At 39.2% G+C, this 21907-nt stretch overlaps 2 protein-coding genes across 25 annotated transcripts in view; one reads left to right on the top strand and one right to left on the bottom strand.

The window, feature by feature from the left end:
• The window catches only part of neb (nebulin), a 64812-nt gene extending 46277 nt beyond the window's left edge, over positions 1-18535 (top strand). For 10 of the 23 annotated variants that reach the window (XM_028590700.1, XM_028590717.1, XM_028590720.1 and 7 more), the window contains 23 exons: positions 1198-1311; positions 1467-1571; positions 2220-2324; positions 3402-3506; positions 4344-4454; positions 6823-6933; positions 7876-7989; positions 8116-8220; positions 8381-8485; positions 9702-9806; positions 10272-10364; positions 10779-10871; positions 11229-11321; positions 11571-11663; positions 12001-12093; positions 12458-12550; positions 13327-13419; positions 13926-14033; positions 14318-14504; positions 14985-15077; positions 15985-16125; positions 16327-16430; positions 17694-18535. In XM_028590700.1, the coding sequence (XP_028446501.1) occupies positions 1198-1311; positions 1467-1571; positions 2220-2324; positions 3402-3506; positions 4344-4454; positions 6823-6933; positions 7876-7989; positions 8116-8220; positions 8381-8485; positions 9702-9806; positions 10272-10364; positions 10779-10871; positions 11229-11321; positions 11571-11663; positions 12001-12093; positions 12458-12550; positions 13327-13419; positions 13926-14033; positions 14318-14504; positions 14985-15077; positions 15985-16125; positions 16327-16430; positions 17694-17867 (2538 nt within the window). In that variant the 3' untranslated portion in view covers positions 17868-18535. Of the gene's footprint in view, positions 1-1197; positions 1312-1466; positions 1572-2219; positions 2325-3401; positions 3507-4343; positions 4455-6822; positions 6934-7875; positions 7990-8115; positions 8221-8380; positions 8486-9701; positions 9807-10271; positions 10365-10778; positions 10872-11228; positions 11322-11570; positions 11664-12000; positions 12234-12457; positions 12551-13326; positions 13420-13925; positions 14034-14317; positions 14505-14984; positions 15078-15984; positions 16126-16326; positions 16431-17693 lie in introns of those variants that run through there. The other 13 variants (XM_028590721.1, XM_028590708.1, XM_028590705.1 and 10 more) reach the window with 12 other exon arrangements.
• A 1806-nt stretch (positions 18536-20341) lies between these two features.
• Positions 20342-21907, bottom strand: part of tbc1d8 (TBC1 domain family member 8) — a 28163-nt gene continuing 26597 nt past the window's right edge. For both annotated transcript variants that reach the window (XM_028591318.1, XM_028591319.1), the window contains one exon: positions 20342-21453. In XM_028591318.1, coding sequence (XP_028447119.1) covers positions 21049-21453 — 405 coding nt within the window. In that variant the 3' untranslated portion in view covers positions 20342-21048. The remainder of the gene's footprint in view (positions 21454-21907) is intronic.

The raw sequence follows: 21907 nt of genomic DNA, 5'->3' as shown, positions 1-21907 counted from the left end.
CTGTCTGTTCACTATCGACCTTTTGACTGACCGATTTATTGATTTCTGTTTTTACTGCGGGGGTATCTTTTGCAGTCTTTTGTTCCCTGACAAGCTGAGGCTCCATGATAAGTGTTGCGTTACTGCATTTGTTGCACTGGTACTAATACTGTATGTTAAAGACACTTATTTATTTTGTTCACAACTTTTATAATTTTCCCACTTATCTCCCGAGTCACTCAGTCAGTGTGTGGAAGGATTTTTAAAACATGTGTTTACCCACTAGTCAACTATGTTGGTACGAGTTTACAAATGTGTTAAGTTAAGAGTGCAGATTTATTCATCGTTACTGCTGGATTTACACGTTTTTTTCTAAGACACTGTTGAAGGAAATTGCCTGTCTCACCTTCTCTCTAAAGCTGAATGATATGCGGATTGACAGGTCAATCCAGAATCCCACTGAAACACGACCACAATCATACTGCCCTAACTCTTTCATATATACTTTAATATATGTGAAGTCCATGTTGTGTTTATGTCGATCACAGAATGCTGAATTACTTGAGATTTGAGATGCATTTGAGATGCTTTTTAATGTCAAGTGTGAACTGCAAACCACCTTATCTGCATCTAAGTACAGACTGGATACATCTGGATGCGAGATATTCGGTCTGAACAGAGTCTTAGGGCGTCTCCACAGCTGACATGTTTGGTTTGATTGAGAAGATTCTTTATGTGATTGTTTTGTTACATATCTGGAGTTGTTTGTGATAAAAAAAACAAAAACAGAACGAGCTGTTTGATAACTAGGATTAAAAAACAAAATAGAGTACCTTCTTCTCAAGCCTTGAACCAAACTGCAGATGTGAATACACCCATAGAAACCCTCTTGCCCTGACTAATGATGACTGACTATGATTGCTGAATGAAAAGGGGAAATGAAAAAATGAAAGAATCTTATCGGATACAATGTTTGACGACAGTTGTTTTTTTTCTTGTATAACAAGGGATGCAAACTTAATTTGTTTAATATTGAGAAACATACAGTAGACAACATGTCTAAAGCATTTACACAGAACTATCTATAAGGAATCTCTTTTTATACACTTAAAAAAAGCATTATGTTGTCTTTTAAGTGTTTCCAGTGGGATGGAGTCTGTAAATCCTTCACTGGTTTTTACCACTTGCGCTAACTCTCACATGTATCTCCCCCATTAGTTGAAATACAAGGAGAAGTTTGACAAGGAGATGAAAGGAAAGAGACCACAGTATGACCTGAAGGACAGTAAGATTTACAAGACTTTGAAGGATGCCAATGATCTGGCTAGTGAGGTAGGTGCTCACAGGGCCCGCATCATTTTAATAAACCTTGTAAGACTAAAACCAACTAAACCTTTATCAAGTTGCAAGACTTTATTATTACAAAGATCACCCATTGTGAGATATGTTAATTTATAAATAAGCGTGTCTGCTAACCCAACGTGCAGGTGAAGTACAAGGGTGACCTGAAGAAGATCCACAAGCCTGTGACGGACATGGCTGAGTCGCTGTCCATGCAGCACAACCTGAGCACCAGCAAACTGTCCAGCCAAGTAAGACATCATCTGCCTTTAACCTTCTCACATTCATATCCAGGAAGCGGCTGGGAGTCAGTCACATTTCAGTGCGCCCTCTGTGGTTTATTGAAATGAGTCTGAACTCAGTGTTTCTGTCACGTAACACATTAACAATCAACATGCTGCGGATTATTGACCGTCTCGTGGATTTATGCACTAAGATCCATCATCCAAATATCCATTATTCTGTGACCTCATCTGGTAGTGATCCTTACCCTTCTCACCCTTGACTCTTTCTTTGACCTTCCCATACTATCACCTTCTATAATCTCTACTCCTTCACTTCTTCAGTTTGATTTATTTCCTCCTGTAGTTTGTACAAAACTAGTCTTATTAATGATCACTTAACACAAAACTCCCTGCTTCTCCATTGTTTCTAGATAATTTTCCTTTCAATTTTCAACTACCATTTCAAATTTCCACAAATTGTTTTGCCAGCATGTCATATATTTTTTGACATTGCTAAAAGCTGTTTTCCTAATGATAACGTTACTATTTTTGTTTCTGTCATTAAATATGAGATTTATTTGTACTATGTAATGGATGGGAGTGAACTCCAGAAAGACGCTCTTTTTCTCGTTTGCTGTACTGAGCTGTCTTACTTGACTGGGAATTCCCCCATAGTACTGCTACAAGAAGAAGTTTGAGGACAGTAAGGGTCACTACCATATGATTGCCGACACACCAGAACAGCTCCATCACAAGGAGGCCTCTGAACTTCAGAGCAACGTAAGTGATACAGACTCTGGGGTTCAACAAGCACTCCGACCACCCAAAAAAACTGCTTTGGGTTTCAACCGTTAACCACTTTCTTGGCAAACAGATGTGTTAGCTATATCTGCATCTCAGATCTTCATTTACTGTACATACAGGAGTGGGGTGTTGCATTATTTTGTTAATAATATAGGCTTGGGACAACATAACACACACCATAGTAAATTAGCTTAAACTAACTGGTACAATGCATCAAATGGTAACATTTGTGTTTAATATTGTACATGGTTAACTGAAGTAAGATTATTTCTCAATTTAAAAAAACGTCTAAAGAGGCTGATTACGGCCATTTACATTTATGTACAGGCCAGACACGTCAGGCAAAAACATAGTTTTTTCATGCACTGGTAAATTTTGAGATGTGCTATTTTGCTTCCAGAACATGTCTTCTTTCAGTAATGGAAAGACAGAACTAAAACACTAAACTTTCAAGTTTTATTCCTATCTATATCCTGAAGGAGGGGTTTGTTCATATATCATATATAGCTGGATTTATATAACATTTTAGCCTAAAATTGTGGTCATAAATAGATTTTTTTAAATGGCTGTTGACAGTATTTTCTGATTTATGTGATAAAAAGATGTATGCAAAATTCCCTCTGTAAAAACCTTTGGCTCTTATATGTCAAACAAATGAAACAAGAATTTTGGCTTCATCAAATATTTGGATTTCTGTTCTGGACATTTATGCAAATTAGCACATATTTAATTAGATAATACCTAATTTGCATATTGAAACAACTTGTAATACACAAACGAATTGTCTTAATGTAAGTAATCACCTGGGCATGTTTCATGGTGATATCTATTAGTTAAAAAAATGGTGCTCTTTTCATCCGTAGTATCATTTCTATGACAAAAATGAATGCAGTCTTAATGCATGCTGTGATGAATTACGCAACTCAAACACGTCTTAAGTGTTTTCTATTTGATTTTCCTAGCGTACTGGAATGAATGGAAACCTGTATGTACCTGCATAATATAATATTTGTTGAAAACCTTTGACATTACTTGTGTGTGTGTGCTGTTCAGGTGAAATACAAGGAGAAGTATGAGAAGGAGAAGGGCAAGGCCATGCTGGACTTCGAGACTCCCACTTATGTGTCTGCTAAAGAGGCCCAGCATATGCAAAGCCAGGTAAATACCCTGTCTGTCTCCTATCTTGTTAATATAGCTACAAATGCAATGCACTTACCATTACAATCCTCTAGACTCTCCCAGTCTGAAGACTCTTCAGTGTCTGCCATTGTCTGCCATTAACCTGTATTGTAATGACTTGTTATATATTGATATGTTTCAGCTTGTTTGATGTCCAGCTATTGTTTATATTTTACAGAATGTTTCTGAAGTTAGGAAAAAACCTTTTACAGTGCCTTTAATGCCAGTTTATTAAATCAAGACTGTGTTTTGGTGCTGATTAATTACAACATCTTGTAAGTTTTTTTTGACAAATCAGATCACAGGTAATTTTCACTCTTACTGTTAGTCCTTCACCATGTTTTACTCTTAACTAGCTATGCTTAGAAAATAAACCTGGATAAGGCAGTGTAAAATGTGTTAAGATTAAACTTACCCAATGTCTTGTGTATTGTTGTTGCCTACTGCTGTGTATATTAGTTCAGACTGCTTAATCTTACTTTCATGATGCAGGAATGGCAAAGGTAAAGTAGGTTTGTCTCAGTCTGTGAACATTTCTATGAGCTTTTTACAGTGTTTAATTATAATCAGTTAATACATTTAGTTTAATTATATTGGTGGCAAACTCTTTTCTCACAATAAACAACTCCTACACCACACAAATGCACTTATTCACATGCACGAGTACTTACATTTAAAGACTGCAAATGCAGAAATTGGTGTCATGATAAGGAGAATGGTGCAAACCAGGATGGGGTAACTGCATTTTGAACCAGCGCTGCTTGCATGTGCTTATTTGAGCTCTGTCTGTCCCTGTCTTATCTTTGCGGACAATAGAAAGACTATAAGAAGGACTTTGAGGAACACATGAGGGGAAAGAACCTCTCAGGCTTGGAGGTCACCCCTGCCATGATACATGTCAGACACGCCACCAAAATAGCCAGTGAGGTAACTAAAGGATAACTTATCCCTGACAACCTCCCCTATTTACCTCACCTATCCTTTATAATCATACTAAGAAGAATATATCACAACCATGCTCCCCCTTCCTTTTCAACCCTTTTTTTATTTTTAATCCCACGAGTGCTTCCTTTTTTCTTGACCTGTAGGTCCTCTCATGCAGTTAAGTTGTAGTTTGTTTGCATGATTCACTGCACTGCTCTAAACTCTTAATAATGCAACATTTATCCATCTCCCTTCTCTCTATCCGTAGCGTGATTTTATAGCCGTTAGTTTGTTTGTATTTATGTTTATGTCCTTTGACATCCTGGGGCTGTTTCACAAAAGCAGAATTTATAAATCCAGGATAACCGAGGCTTGACCTAGTCTAATCTGTGCACCCTGGCTTGGTGGGTTTCACGAAGGCCAAGCCAGGCTGAGGAGGAGCAACTAGGTCGAGCCAGGATGAAGTAATTCAGATAGATGCACGTTCACGGCTTTCCTTAACAGACCACGCTGTCAACCACAGATTTACTGATGCTAAAATGGAGAATATGCATTGTTCATACTCCATACATACAACACATTATTTGTAAAAAAAGAAACACGGCCGCTGTAATAAAACAGCGAGAGAACTGACCACTGCTCTAAATTGAAACGGTCATAATCATACCATTCAAGGAGTTCGGCTACTAATCATTTGCACAAATTAACCGTACTCTTTACCTTAAAAGTGAGCAGAAGATAATGTTACTCATGAAATTTACCATGAAGATCAATTTTCTACAACGCTAGAATATGATGCATAAATATCTCTTTCACTCTGTTTCTCCCTCTCTCTCTCATGGGCTAAAATATAAGTTACCTAAGTCATATTAACTTCTGCTGCTCACTTTTAATGCAAAGTGTACAACTGTTCATTTTTGCAAATGACAAGTGACTCATTGAATAGTTTCAGTTAAGAGCAGTAGTTCGTAAATGTATATTTTTAGATATATCATCCAGTCGGTCCGCTATTATCTGCCATGCTTTTTCTCACGTGTTTTTTATTTTATTTTATATAGAGGACGAGTTTTCTTCTTTACATATTAGATGCTTTGCTCCCTCATATATATGGACATAGAAAAGAAAGACTGAAGAAATTGGACTCTAAAATCTAGAAACTATAAAGATAATGGAGTTATAAATATAATGTACACTATAAACATGAATGTAACATAGTATATTCATCAGGTATTTCCCCCAGCAGAATATAAGATCAAAAACCACTGAGGTGTCCTCTCCCTATTGTTACATGAATGTACAGTAGTCTACACTATATGGTTACTGGTCCAGTGAACTAAGACTATCATTTGGGAGGATTGTACAATTAGGATATGTTCTTAAAATTGTACAATCCTCCCAAATTATAGTCGTTAAAGAATACAAAAGAAATGAATCAACGAAAATAATTAAAGGTGCATTGGTCCACTATAGGAACACACATGTACAGAACTTTATATATTGCCCTTAGTAACAGACTTAATTTAAAACACATTTGGCAACTGTATCAGCCTTTTCTAATTATCTCAACAACTGCAGTAATATATTCATCAATAATAGCAATATAACAGTAACAATGTCACATGAATAATTATTAAAAAAATAATGGTCACAACTTAATAAAAGTTATTATAGTTATAAAATAATAACAGTACTTAAATGAACAGCAATATGTACCTGTTGTATTTTAATGCAGGCTGATAATAATAATAAGGTAAAACCACTGAGTGAACAGAAAAGGCAGCAGGATTAATAAATCCTGGGTGTTAGCCTGGTCCGGACCAGGCTAGCTGTACAGACTAAATCTCCATGGTAACTTAGGTGCCTCTGCTTTTGTGAAACCGAATCAAGGCTAAATTGAGCCAGGATTACTGAGAAATCCCAGTTTAATCCCTTATCTTGGTTTTGTGAAATAGCCCTCTGGACTCCTAGTTTCACAATCAGGAAACTACTAACAGCTTTATTTTAAAAGGTCTGCATGCAAGCATGGCAATCAATACGGTGAAATGCTGATTTAAATTGTCATGTTGTTTTTGTTTCTGATTAAATGTGGTTCACATTGTCTTTTATCAGGATTCTTGCCAAAGTCACCAATGTCTCCACTCTCTGTGAAAATGTTACTTGATTGTAACAATGTTCACTGTTTTATAATAATGTAATAGACCTAAACTCTGAATCTGTCACTGCTTAAGTTTCTTTTTTGGGGAGTTTTGGTGACTTTGAGCTCAAAGGGCAAGCAGCAGAGCTCGCCCACTGTACTGTCTGTCTGTATGCCTTGGCCTGGCCTGCCTGTGTGCCCTTCTTGCAGTCTCTTTGTTCTTCTTCCATCCTGTAGAAAGAGTACAGGAGGGATCTAGAGGAGGGAGTGAAGGGTAAAGGGATAACTATTATGGAGGAAACTCCGGAGCGTTTGAGAGCAAGGAATGCTACTCATATCCTGTGTGAGGTACGACTGACTGAGAGGCGATGGAAACAGCCTCACGCTCTCAACTGAGTGCCTTCCCACAATCCCGCTCTTGGTGCATCATTTGCTAAATCCTATCCCCTTAACTAAGCTTTATCATCACACTAAAAGGGTGACTGCTGGGTTTGACTCTTACTTTTGTCTCTGCTTTATGACATCACTAATTTCCAGCGTTCGACTTCCTTTTGATTTCTATTAAATGTTCTTATCTTGACCTTTAACTTCACCCTATTTGACACCCACTATTTCCTTTTATACTCATGCTCTTTAATAATAAATATTACAAAAGTCAACCTTAAATGTACTCTACGCATATTTTGTTTTGTTTAATTTTTTTGAGAAAACATGCAATATTGCATTTCAGCATGTCATTCTTTCACTTTAGTTTGCATTTCACTTATTTACATTATAGCTTCAGCAATACAAAATGAACTAGAACATGCTTAGTGTTGTGGTCAAGATAGCATCAAAGCTTTAGTTTATTTTTATTTAGTTCATTTGTTTGTCGAGATATGCTCGGAGCGCTTTTGAGGTTAATTTTTGGAGTGCACGACAGACGTAGTACTGTGAAGCAGTTTTTAGTAAATAAACTGAAATAATAGAAAATGAAGAAAAAAGATGGGTTTGTTGAAAATGCATAAATACGTATGCTTTAACACACTGTCCTTAACTGCTGCTGTATTTTTCAGTTTTGAGTGGAGCTTAACACACAATCTACTGTCCAACTGACTTTTTAATAAAAAAAAATCCTAATTTCTTCTAACTCTTCTTTATTCACCATTCCCTAGACGTTTTAGGTTTTGCAGCCCAATAAATCTGAATAAGTAGAAATTTGCTAAAAGAAGTTTTCTTTTAGCAAAAGAAGTTTTCTTTTAGCAAATGCAGTGCTTTTATGTAAGACTTAATCACCTGTAATATTTACAGAGAGAGTACAAGAAGTCGCTGGAGCAGGAGATCAAGGGCAAGGGAATGTTGGCTTTGGCTACAGACACCCCAGACTTCATGAGGGCAAAGAACGCTACTGACATCCTCAGTCAGGTCTGAATCATATTGTTGAAAATATATAAATAATTCATAGAGCAGCTATGGTATATTTGTCGGTGTTGTTGGTTGCAGTTATAGTAAAGTTAGAATCTGTGCTGATTGATGTTTCCTGTTCCTTAGTCTAAATACAAGCACACCGCCGAGATGGACAGGGCAAGCTACACAAGTGTCATCGACACCCCAGACATCATCCATGCTCAGCAGATGAGGAACATCATCAGCCAGGTAGATTATCGAATTGAACCAATCTTCAAAAAGTTTCATTTAAAATGTATTCCCTTCTAGATCTCAAAACAATTAACTTAGGGCTCCTGGAATACTGTATAAAACTCTTTTACGTCCATTTTAATTAAAGATTCCTGTTGTCTGTGTTTTTGGCCAACAGAAAAAGTACAAGGAGGAGGCCGAAAGGACCATGTCCCACTATGTACCGGTCCTGGATACTCCAGAGATGCAGAGAGTCCGTGAGAACCAGAAGAACTTCAGCACCGTAAGTAATCAATGGCATAGTCGTCACAGGTCGCCACGCACCTTAAAAAACAAACTATGCTTTACGCTGGGGTTTCACAGGCAGTTTCAATAACAGCAGAGCCGAGCGGTTCAATTCAATCCCTATAAGAACCGCAGTATGAGCGAAGACAGTGGCGAAAGTGCCCAGATGTCCAAGTCAACTTTGGAGAAGGGTAGTGAGTTGCAGTTGGAAAAAAGCTGCCTGTGAAAACCAAGCGTTGGAACGTAAACGTATGAAAATTGGCAGTTCAGTGCGGGCGCAGGCTCGCGCAAAATCTCTCTCTTTTTCTCTCCGTCTTCTTTAAAACGAGTTGGGAAGTCGACAGCAAAGCCTAACTTTAATTTGAATGTTAGTAAACAAAGAAAAATGTTTTCAACTCCTAAAATAATCCTAAATCATTAGGGTAGCCTACTTCATTGTTTACTGCTGCATGCAACTGCAAAAAATGAAACGAAGAGGAGGAAAAGGACACTAGATTGTGGCAGCATGACAGTGGACAGAACAGAAGAGATTGTGGTATAGGTGGAATCTGACCCAAAACCACAGACAACAGTTATCGATACAATTAAGGACACACAGGTAATTATACATTTAGCCAGAGACGAGCAAAAACACATTTTATCTCGATAATTTTAAAACAATTTAAAACACATTGGGGAGAGGAATGGGGGGGAATTATAATTGCTGCTGAGGCTTACCAGTGGAGGAGAAGGGGGTCACGGGATCCCAGGGAGAGTCACCCGTGAACACACTCACAAGATCATCTGTCTCCTCAAAATTAATGTGTTGCGTGTTTAATGGTTATTTATTCATGCTTTAGAACGTAATCGAGAGCGTACTGTACAATGAGGAATTCAAGTACAAAACATTAGTTCTGGTGGTGTACGGCTGGACTGGAGTATGTAACGTTAGCTGTTCACTGAATATGACGTGTAAAGCCCCGCCCATTTCTAACACGTGAGGTAATTGGTATGCATCAGTGATCAACCGGTGTAGACTTGGCTTGGTTTGAGTTGATATAATAAGGGTTGAACACGGGTCAGATAACCCTGGTCCGACCCTGGTTATTGGTGTGAAGGTGGGATAAGGTACATTTTAGTAGTTTTTCTTCTGGCTTTCTGTTTTTCTTCTTTTTTATTTTACCTCTTTATCATTGTGAAACATTTTAACTGCACTTTTGTTTTTCTCCCTATAGCATCAATACCAGATTGACCATAAAAGCGTAATGGGCAAAGTGTCTACTATAAAGGACACTCCTGAAATGCTTCGTGTTAAAGAGAATACAAAGAATTTCAGCTTGGTATCTACTCTATAAAAACATCTTTTCTTAACGATTTCTAATAACATATTTCTTAATTCTTTCTTAATTCTTTTTTTTTTTATTTATTTTTTTTTTTTACTTTCTGTCTTTAATAATCCCTGATATGCAGCCCTCATTTCTTTGGACCAAACAGATTTTTTTTAACCTTGTAGAATATACAGCAATTTAATTCATGCAACTAACCCCTGACAGTTTTTACCATAGTGTAACATTTATATGTGTTAGTGCGGAGCTTGTGTGTTGTTAAACACTTGGACGTGTCCAGACAAAATGTGTGCCTTTAAATGTTGATTTATGTTTGTTTCATTCAGTGTGTTTTTGTTGGTGTCTGTCGGATTTTGCTCACAAGGTGCAAAAATGAAATCGAGCATCTCGTCCTCATTATCTAAGAGTTGAAATCAGGCTAATCACTGGTTGCTGCTTTCATTCCTCATTCATGTAAAGATTCAATACAAAGAGGATTTGGGAGGAGGAACAGCTTTGCCCGAGACCCCTGAGATGGAGAGAGTTAAACGTAACCAGCGGAACATTAGCACGGTACTCCACAGAGTGACCCTGCCCTCCTTCATCTCCCACTCAACCTCCATATTCCCTCCTTATCTAGTGACCAGTAATATAACCAGACCTTTCTTGACATGTAATCTCTTCAAAATGCCATTTTCAATCCAACACAGATTTCTTTCATGCTTATTATGTTACTTTTTTAGTTTTTTAGTTTTTACTAATTATAGAATTTTGTGGATCCACAAAGGCCCTAAATGTTAACTCAGCCTTACCTTTTGCCAACATACCCAACTACCACTGAAATATGTGAAAATTGGTGGAAGTAATAACGTGTTACTGTCGTTGTTCCAAAGTGTGTGTGCTGTTATGAATGGATGGACATGTCTGTGTATACACTGTCCTTTTGTTTGTCCCTGTCTTACTCTGTGTAACTTATGCAATGGGCAGATTCAGTACAAGGATTCTGTGGGTCAAGGCACATCCATACCAGATCTCCCTGAGGTGAAGCGGGTCCGAGAAACCCAGAAGAATATCAGCTTGGTAGAGGAAAAAGACTGCAGTGACTCTTAAAATTATTTCCCAAAACACCCTCTGACCTCTTCTACTAGTATAAAAGTTTAGAAAACTTTACCATCCATGTTTTTAGTATTATTTTCCCTTCCTCCATCCTAACTACGTCTCATAAATCACTCATTTTTACCAGACTTGGTTAATGACTTGATTTTAAATTCACATTTCCACAAAAACACAATTTCCCTTATTTTCCCCTTTTAAAAAGTCTGCATTTCCCTGGATTTTTTATTAATTGGCATTTCCTTCCCTCATCAATTGAAAACTAATCTGCCTTTAACTGTGTTACCACCATATTTGACTTTTTTGTGTTGTCTACATTCAAAGATTCAATACAAGGCAGGCGTGGGACAAGGCACGTCCATGTCAGAGACCCCAGAGATGGAGAGAGTTAAACGCAATCAGCACAACATAAGCACGGTACTCCACAGAGTGACCCTGTGTCCTCCTGTGCTGTTCTTTAATTTGCCTCCATCTGCCCCTCTACCTCTCTCTTGATCTCCCTCAAACACACTGTCAACAACTCTCCTGAGCCTTCACCTCTCGATTCGATGCCAGAGTTGTTATTCTTGTCACATTAAACCCACCACGCAGATATAACACAGTACATACTGTGCTTTTGTTTGTCCCTGTCTTACTCTGTGTCTCTGTAATTTATGCAATGGGCAGATTCAGTACAAAGATGCTGTGGGTCAAGGCACATCCATACCAGATCTCCCTGAGGTGAAGCGGGTCCGAGAATCCCAGAAGAATATCAGCTTGGTAGAGGAAAAAGACTGCAGTGATCCTTATCCTATCCTCTTAAAATCATTTCCCAAAACACCCTCTGACCTCTCCTACTAGTCTAAAAGTCTTAAAAAAATGTGTTTAGTATTGGTTTCCCCTCCTCCATCTTAACTAAGTTTCATAAATCACTCCTATTCACCAGACTTGGTTCATGACTTGATTTTAAATTCACATTTCGGCAATAACATAATTTCCCTCCATTTGGTTTTATTCCATTATAAATGAGTCTGCATTTCCCTGGATTTTTTTATTCTTAAATGTCCTGCATTTGAGTGTGTTTATATTTGACTTTTTTGTGTCGTCTCATTCAAAGATTCAATACAAAGCAGGAGTGGAACAAGGCACGTCAGTGTCAGAGACCCCAGAGATGGAGAGAGTTAAACGCAATCAGCACAACATTAGCACGGTACTCCACAGAGTGACCCTGCATCCATCCGCCCCTCTACCTCTTCATCTCCCTCAAACACTGTCATAATAACAACTCTCCTGAGCCTTCACCGCTCGTTTAGATGTCCCAACTGTTTGTCACATCAAACCCACCACGCAGATATATAACACCAATGAGCCTTGTGAGGTCAGCTAAACCTCACTGTGTCTCTATCACAGCCTGCTTCTCCATTTCTCGGGTGTTTAATTACATGTTTCATGTCTGCTGTGATTTTTGGTGCTGTGCTGTGTCTCTGTCTTCCAGCAATTGTCTCTGATTGACCTGCTCTTTACTTTTTCCTCCACTTTCTCTTTGCCTGAAACTCAAACTGTCTGTTGGGTAGATAAAATACAAGGACTCTCTGGGTCGAGGCACAGCTATATCGGACCTCCCTGAGGTGAAGCGGGTCAAACAAACCCAGAAGCACATCAGCTCGGTAGCGGAACACAACCCAACCACGTGTGCTCCTAACTGTTGAGAGTGGATAGTAGAGCTCATCAATAATGCCCATCATACGCCTGTTTGCTACTCCCTCCCCTTCCTTCCTGCTGTCATCTCACACTCTCATCACCTCTTGCTCATCTTCATCCATCTTCATCCAAGGCACAGCCTGCAGTTTCCTGAGCCCCAGCCCTGCTTTCATCATCACTTTGACCCTAATGTAGCCTTCATTTTCATCCACGCCATTTGCATTTTCTTTTCTTTTTTCTCCTCTTACACCATCGATAATCTTCAACCATCAACCCCTCAAGCTGAATGAAACCCTTCCTCTTTGGCCTGTGATGCCCCCCAATTATGCAGTATTTTCTAACCCACAGCCCCTTTTTTCACATAAACCTGCTAAATTGAATTCCACTTCACAGCTAACGACAAACTAAATCTGCTGAGACGTTAGGAGTGTGTTCGTTTACACATGTTTGTTTCCACAACAGAGATCCTGGCTGTTCAACAGGAGCTACCAGGATGAGTCACTCTATAGGACCAATTTCTCAGACACTGCTTAAATCTTTACCAAAAGCAACAAATGTCACATCAAAGCAATTCCTTCTCTCAGATTAATTCATCTTGGAAATATCCTGAAAACTGCTTTATACTCACACGAAGAGTTTGAAGTCAATCCAAGTCTATGAAACCAGTCCTATAGGTGTGTGGTCTGTGTGTGGTTCGGAGTGTCTCATTGGCCCCTTGGGGCATTGTGCTTCTGTCCCATAGGTTTTGTATAAAGACAGTTCAGCCAAGGGAACTCCTGTGGTGTTTACCCCAGAGATGGAACGAGTCAAAAGGAACCAAGAAAACATTAGCTCGGTACCTTCAGAACAACTGCAAGAACACATTCAACTTAAAATGGGTTCTTCTTCTACCCCATGTTAACCCTTTTCTAACTGACTTGTCTCCCGCCTGTAGTTAATTTTATTAATTCTTCCCACTTCTCACTTTTTTATTTTTTTATTTTTATGTGTTTAATACTACCAGCTCGGGTGTGTCTGTGCACATCATCACTGCTATCCTCTTCTGTTGTTGAAACTACTCCACTTCATCTTGTTACCCTGCCATCCTCCCACTGAAGATTGGGGCTTAATCTTGTTTTCATTTAATACTTAAGCCTCTAAATGAAAAATCTCCCTTCTAATTCATTCGTCTGAAATCCCAGTAATGTAACCCCAACTCATTCTGCCAGCAGCTGTGTGTCCTCTTACCATTACGTCTATTTGCCACACCCTCTGTACTGTGGATGCTAACTGCTATTGTATGATGGCTTCAGGATTGAAACATTTCAGATGCTCAGTGTGTGTTCCTTCACTTTCCACCAGGTGCTGTACTCTGACAGTTTCCGTAAGCAGGTCCAGGGCAAGGCCGCCTTCGTTCTGGACACACCTGAGATGAGGCGCGTCAGGGAGACCCAGCGCATCATTTCTGGAGTAAGATTTTGTGGTTGTTTGTTAATTTTCTACTGCAGATAGTTTACTTTTCTACTACTTCTCTACTTGAAGGATAAAGGCTAAGTGTTCTATATTTTTCTTGTCAACAAATCCCATGAAAAGACCCAAACCAGCAATGTATGAGTACGTCTCTCAACAGTTTGATGATGTTCCAACTGAAGAAGTAAATCAAATAAATACATGTTTGGTGCTGTAGTGAGTGTTTCCTGGGGCAGGACACTGTATGTGGTTACACTTACTGTGGTTGTGATCTGTGCTACCAGGTGAGATACCACCAGGACTTTGAGAAAAGCAAGGGCAGCTTCACTCCCACCGCCTCTGACCCGGTGACAGAGCGCGTGAAGAAGAACACCCAGGACTTCAGCGACATCAACTACCGTGGCATCCAGAGGCGTGTGGTGGAGATGGAGAGGAGACGTGCCATCGAGCATGACCAGGAGACCATCACTGGTACAGTTACAATAATGCACACAGTCATTAGTTTTGTGTCTTGGGGCTATTGGTGTCCGCAAATACAAGACATTTGAACTGTAAAGAAAAAAGGCCAATCACAGGCTTTCAAGACTTTGTAGAATACATTCTTAAATAACTTGATGAAAATACTCCCAAGTGTTGAAGAAATTGGCTCATGTATTTAATTTTTCTTGATAAAGGCAAATCGAATACAATCAGTTCGCAGAGCTAAGCATCCATTTTTTTTTTTTCGGAAAGATAAAGCATTGATGATCTTTAAAAAGGTATTTGGAGGTACTGGATTTATCTATTAGGAAAACCGATACTTAGCTCTATGTAATGTTAATACATGAGAGACTCAAACTGGGGCAAATTTAACACACAGACTGAGACACATTTAATGCCACAGATTGACATTGGTTACTTTCAATTAGTAATTGCTGGACTGATCCTGTATTTGACTCTTTGTGCCCTCAGATCTGCGTGTGTGGCGCACAAACCCCGGCTCTGTGTTTGACTACGACCCTGCTGAGGACAACATCCAGTCCAGGAGTCTGCACATGATGTCAGGTGAGATGAGAAGTTCCAAAGGCTGACTGCATAGGTCAAAAGAAGGAGATATCATTTTAGTTATGTTTTGTATAAATAAACATTATTTTGTCCACATTTCATTGTATTTTTTCCAAAGGATTATAAAACAAGAAAACTCAAAAGACTCTGATATTATTAAATTAATTTATATAAATCAGTTTTTGAGTTACCTTGTCATGGTCCAAAATATTAAAGTTTTAACTCCCCATATAAAAATAATGAATAAACATTTTTACATTATTATTTATTTATATATATATATATATATCATATCAGATATAGTCATATTTTAATCACCCACATAAACAAATATTACAGTTTGTTCTATAGCATTTATTATTTGTATTTATTTGTGCATACAAATCAGTCACACACTCTCATTACAAATATGTCATATACTGTAGTGTTATCAAGCCTTTATTATCTCATTATCTCTATAGACCAGTTGTGGAGTTATATTATATAATAATACTTCAAAATGTCCTCATATCTCCTTACAACTACATAATAGTGTGTTATAAACCATGTCATCTGTAATTATATACAGCTAGTAAATGCTAGACAGGGGGTGTTAAAGTGAAGTGTTACAGTGAAGGTGACCATAACTCGAGAGCAGAAGCTGGACGAGATGTCACTGGTCACCAAAATCATTAGGAATAATCATCTGTCAAATTTCACAACAATCTGGCCACCATTTGTCGAGATATCTTGCCCTGAGACAAAGTTTTTATGTCACAACATTTAGCTGAATTTTCCACATGTTAATTTAAACAGGTGTGTTTCAGCCATGGCTAGTGTGCTGTAAATGTTACATTTGATCATATGATTATTTTACATAAAGTCTTAAAGAACCATATCTATCTTACCTCTGATGCGGCTCCAACAGTGCAAGCTCAGCGCCGTAGCAAGGAGCACTCCCGCTCCACCAGCGCCTTGAGCGGCATGGCTGATGAGAAGTCTGAGGTGTCCCAGGACCCCGACCACCACATGTCCCTCTACAGCAATGGCTTCATGGCCTCTTCTACCGGTAAATGATCTGGAATCACCATAACAAACTTCAACATACACTGTATGATGCGTTATTGATATTAGCATATCAAGAGTATTTTACCAAACACCACAGATCAAGTAAGTGGGGTTTAGGATCTACACAATGCAGTGTCATTGTATCAGTTTTAAGAACACTGTGCCTTTTCTGTGGTTTCCTTTATTACCTTAACATCTGCAGGTTACCAGCATGCTAAGACTGTGGAGCTGCAGCAGAGGTCATCATCAGTGGCCACCCAGCAGACCACCGTCTCCTCCGTCCCCTCACACCCCTCTACCACCGGGGTAAGTAACACTTATTCCCTATACACACACACACTGCACAAACACGAAACGAATGCATAAAGAGTAACAAAAAGCCCCTAAATATCTTTGTTGGCTGACCTCCAGTGGTTTACCTGCTCAACTTGCTGCAGTGATGTCTGGTGAACTCCGGGACAACGGGACATCACTGTTGCGTGTCGTTACAGGTGCTGCAAAGCACACTTCTGACCACACCTAACCACATCCATCAGTGATGGTCCACGAGTTTAGGGGTGAAACAGGCTAGAAACTTTCCACCAGAAACGGATGTTATAAAATCGATACAAGAGGACAATAAATCATGCTTGATTTGTCCTTCAAGGCCCGACAGACAGATTGCTTTTTACCAGCCTGAGAGAGAGCTTGAGAGCCGCGTGGAGGCAATCCCAGCCTGCTGTTTTTGTCCAGTGTTTCAAGTGCAGCCCCATGGCATGAACATTTCACTTTATGAGGTTTTTTTTAACATTACTATGAGTTCCCCCAGCCTGCCTATGGTCCCCCAGTGGCTAGAAATGGTGATAGGTGTAAACCGAGCCCTGGGTATCCTGCTCTGCCTTTGAGAAAATGAAAGCTCAGATGGGCCGATCTGGAATCTTCTCCTTATGAGGTCATAAGGAGCAAGGTTACCTCCCCTTTCTCTGCTTTCCCCGCCCAGAGAATTTGGCCCACCCATGAGAAAGAGACATCATGGCTTTCAAACGAGCAAAGTGACAGTTGGTCAAGGGGTGGGGGGAAAAAATTGATATAGTATAGTATCACAGCATAGTATCACGATATTTTTCGTGGCAATACTGTATCGATACACAGATGCCAAGTGTCGATCTTTTATGATATATGTGTTGGTCAGTCTGTCTACTTGACAATCCCATTTTGCAGCAATAAAATTGAAGTGAGATGAACAGACAGAGAAATGTATCTTTTTAGGAAAAATTTGAAGTTGGAAAAAAGGTAATACATTGCAATATATCGCAGAATATTGCAATATGTTTAAAATCGCAATAATATGGTATCGTGACATAAGTATCGTGATGATATCGTATCGCGAGGCCTCTGGTGATTCCCAGCCCTAGTTTTCTTTTTTTCTTTTTCTTTTTTTTAGTTTTTCTTTTTATGTGATTTGTTGACACCAACAATAATATATTTTATCATCAACCTTATCCTTTAAACTCTGACTCTCACACCACCCTCGTATACTTTACACACACACACTCACTCTGACTGACCTGTTTTCTTTATTCTCTGCAGAAAACGGTGCGTGCCATGTATGACTACGGTGCAGCCGACAATGATGAGGTGTCCTTCAAGGATGGCGACGTCATTGTTAACGTGCAGGCCATTGATGAGGGGTGGATGTACGGTACTGTGCAGCGCACCGGCAAGACCGGCATGCTGCCAGCCAACTACGTTGAAGCAGTTTAAAGACAAAGCCCGCCCATCGTCCCTACAGAGTGGGCGTGACACATCCACAGGGCAAACTGATTTGTCTTTCTGTGATCACAAATGTGGCTTTGTGCAATGTGTAGCTTTTAGTTACTTGTAGCTCTGTAACTGTATTTTATTTGTGTTGTAATTCTCGTCTGTTATCATTCATATGCTGTTGCCCCTGTTGCCTGTGGATGTGATAAAAGCATCATGATATGACATGACACGGAAAATATTTCTGATTATACATACTATGAATGGCAGACTATTTTAGATTGTTTAAACAGTTCTAAGGCACTCTTGGAAAAGCAAGACTCACTAACAATATGCCCTTTGTATATTTCAAAAATATTTAATATATATAAAACATTTTTTGTCTGAGTTGTTCTACCCAAACAATGGGCTCAAATAGCTCCAATTAACGCCTTTAATGGAAATTCTATGGAGAGAAAAAGAAATGACTAAAATAATGAAACCTTTAAGGAGTCAGTTACCATCTGGCTCCTCCATGATAAAACCACTCGTGAAGAGTTGTACCAGACAAGCCTCAGTCTTCCCTTTGTACTGAAGGCTGGCCACTAGTAAAATGTGTTTTGTTTCTTCCGATTATTTAGGTCCTCTACCTTTAATCAGTAGCTAATAAAGCACACCAAGCTCCTGCAGCACTCTGCCTCCTTCTTTTCTTTCTAAACTTTTTTTCAACAATTATTTTTTGGGCCTTTTAGGCCTTTATTTGATAGGACAGCTTAAGATATGAAAGGAGAGAGAGAGGGGGGGGAGACATGCAGCAAAGGGCCGCAGGTCTGAGTCCAGCCCTCGACCGCTGTGGCAATGACTGAGCCTTTGTACATGGGGCGCACGCTCTACTAGGTGAGCCACCCAGGCACCCCTCATTCTGAACTTTGACCTTAGGCATCTTCTGCCATACATTTTATTTACACCTTCTCTGCTGAATGGGTTTCAACTGTTTTGCATTTACAGAATAATCACTGACAAGTTCCCCAAATCAAATACAAACAAGTTTATATTTTTTTATGCCAATATCAATATTTAAAATATATATTTTTTGTTTTATATTTATTTTCTACCCATTACACATAACGTGAACATTTATGGTAAGAATTAAAATTTGTTTAGCAATGAATTGCGTCCAAAATAAATATTGAGCTGGGGATTTAACACAAAATACGTGTCAGCGCTCTCTGGCAAAAAACTATTATAATTTTACAAAGCTAGAGAGAGCAGATTGTTTATACACAATGTCTACTATGACAACAAGACAGCAGGCAAGTTTTCATTTTGAAGTTCAGCTAACTCACAGAAATAGCATTTATTATGCAGTTGTTTGCACTTCAAGTGGTAATAACTGTGCCCCTGTTTAGGATATCGCTGCTGATGTTTCGGTTTATTTTGAGTCCAGCTTTCAGCATTTTAAGGCCACCGCATTCAAAACTTTGCAGTTTTGCTCTAGCCTCTGAATTGCTGGGCACATCTCCAGCGTTGTGCTCGCCATCTGCTCTCAGAAAAACAACCGAGCCAATCACAGCTTTGTAGGTGGGGGTAAGAATAGAGACGCCATCTCGCTGTGCCAGGGCCTAAAAAGGTCTGCAAGTTGACTTACAGAGAAGGCAATAAATCTGCATATTTATTTGATCAACGTGACAAATGTTGACTTGTCCTGGTGTCGACTGCCGTAGCTTCCAATTCAGAATGATGTTAGGAGCTGAATAACAACCTGTCCCAAACACAAACTCGAAGAGAAAAGAGACGTCTTTATGCAATGTCTTTTATTCAAAGAACAGTTCCAGCAGTGAAATGTTTTTTCAGCATTCTGTAATTGTAGATTTCTTCCAGTAATTTAAAAAAAGTTTAGAAAATATTCATTTCAAGCTGTGTGCATCTGAAAACATTTAACATTAAAGAAACATTAGTTATAAAATTAATAAAAAAGAACATTATATGCTAGATTTGTCCTTAATGCTGCACCGTTCTTTCTGAGGATTATTGGTACAACTTTCTGATCAGGCAGCCTCTATAAAGGGTTTCATTCAGTGAGTTTTAATCACTGCCTTTATCAGTTCCAAGTGATTTATAGATCAGTCATAAGTGATTAACAGGAGAAAATTTGAGGTTGCCAGGTTGTGAAAATCTCCTCCTTCAGCAGGAGACAGGTTTGTCTTTTTAGCATTCAGTTCATCAGGTAACCTGCTCAATATGGATCGTGTGACTTTCTGGATCAAAAATCATTCAACAACTTATTAACATTTACAATTAAAGACTTGTTGGATGTGGCCGGGTTGGCTCAACGGGTAGAGCAGGCACACGTATACTTGGAGGTTTATACCTCGACGCAGAGGTCCAGGGTTCAAATCCGACCTGTGACGATTTCCTGCATGTCTTCCCCCATTCTCACCTAGCTGTCCTGTCAAATAAAGGTGGAAAAGCCCAAAAAACTATCTTAAAAAAAAGACTTGTTGGATAAATGTAAAATCCTTTATTATTAACTTATTTACATTTTTAATTACAGATTACTTACTAACTTTGGCTTTTGCTTGATATAAAGTGAGGAATGTTTAACAATAACAGACTTAATGGCTCATTAGAAAGTGAGGCGCAAGAGATGTTTCACAACCTGGCAATTCAATCAAATGAATGGCTTATACTGTAAATGATCTATAAAGAATTAGTCAAGGTCAATCAAAACAGCATAAGGGGTGCCTTATTAGAAAGTGGTAATGGATTATTTGTCCACAACACAGTTTAACTGCAGGCATCCTCGTGGTGATGTAAGAAGGCAATCATCAGAGTTTCTCCAGGCCCAGAGCACAAAATGATCTTCCGATGTTAGTAATGTTGCTGGCTAATACCGTGAGTCGACCATTACATGGCCTGCTGCTGAGATTTTAGCTTGAAAATGGTCTTTTTGGCTCAAAATGTTTTTTGGGAAAACAAATTTTCTGTTGTCAGTTCCAGGCCAAAATAGGTCAAGGAGCCACAGGCCAGGTCCTGCCAGTGTGGCTGCCTGCAGTCATACTATTAATTACATTCCACAGATAACTTTAAGGCTTTTTAGCTTCCTGGCTGCCTTCTGTCACATTGTGTCAAACGATACTGATATTTTGGTGTCCTTCATTAGAACTTTGGCTTGTGTCGCCGCTTACATTTGTTCACATTTGAGTCAGCTGGTCCCTTGCTGCAGTGTGAGCAAACCCGCCCGCTGGTGATACTGCTTCTCCTTGGCCTCTGCGATTTTAGCGGACAGATCCACCGGCTTCTCGAAGAAGTTCACCAGCGCCTGTTCGGTGAGCAGCGACGCCAGGATCTGAGCATAGCTGACTGTCCACTCGTTCTCTGCTGCCAGACTCCCGTTGCCTCTGCCGGCATCGAGCCCAGCATCTTTGGCGGCTCCTCTCCCCTCCTCCTGGCTGGTGACTTCTGACCCCGAGCTGTGTCCACGGTGGCCGGCCTCGCCAATCTGCAGCACCAGACTCGTTACCGTAGCGATGGCCTGAAAGAGGTCGTTCTCCTCTGGGTCGCCGTGGAACATGCTGTAGAGCGTTTTACAGAACTGGATGAACTCACGCTGTGGAGGGAGAGATAAAAAGGGTATTTCATGACATTATATCATTTAGTTTCTTGAAATGTTATACTTATTTCTACCGAAATTTCTACAAAAAACCAACAGATTGGTTCTTAAACAATTAGCATTAAACATTGATTAGTAGATAATCAAAATCAAAAAAGTCATTTTTCAAGCATGAATGCTTTTACAAAAGATAACAATTTGCCATTTTTTTAATGTTTTATGATCGTTCATTATCAATGTAAATTGAATATCTTTGAGTTCTGGCAGTTGGTCAGATTAAACAAGCAATTTATAGACATCGACATTGGTTCAATATTTTCTGACACTTTATACACTATTGATTAATTGCAAATGATTTGCTAATGAAAATAATTGTTGATTGCATCAGATATTTGCTCGTCCTGTTCACCCTGAAAAGGGGAGACTAAATAAAGCCCCTTTCAGAAAAGCA

This window comes from Perca flavescens, chromosome 11 (genome assembly GCF_004354835.1).
Source record: "Perca flavescens isolate YP-PL-M2 chromosome 11, PFLA_1.0, whole genome shotgun sequence".
In the NCBI taxonomy this organism is placed as follows: Eukaryota; Metazoa; Chordata; class Actinopteri; order Perciformes; family Percidae; genus Perca; species Perca flavescens.
The sequence above is the reverse complement of the archived record's forward strand: the minus strand, read 5'-3'. Positions and strand labels throughout refer to the sequence as shown.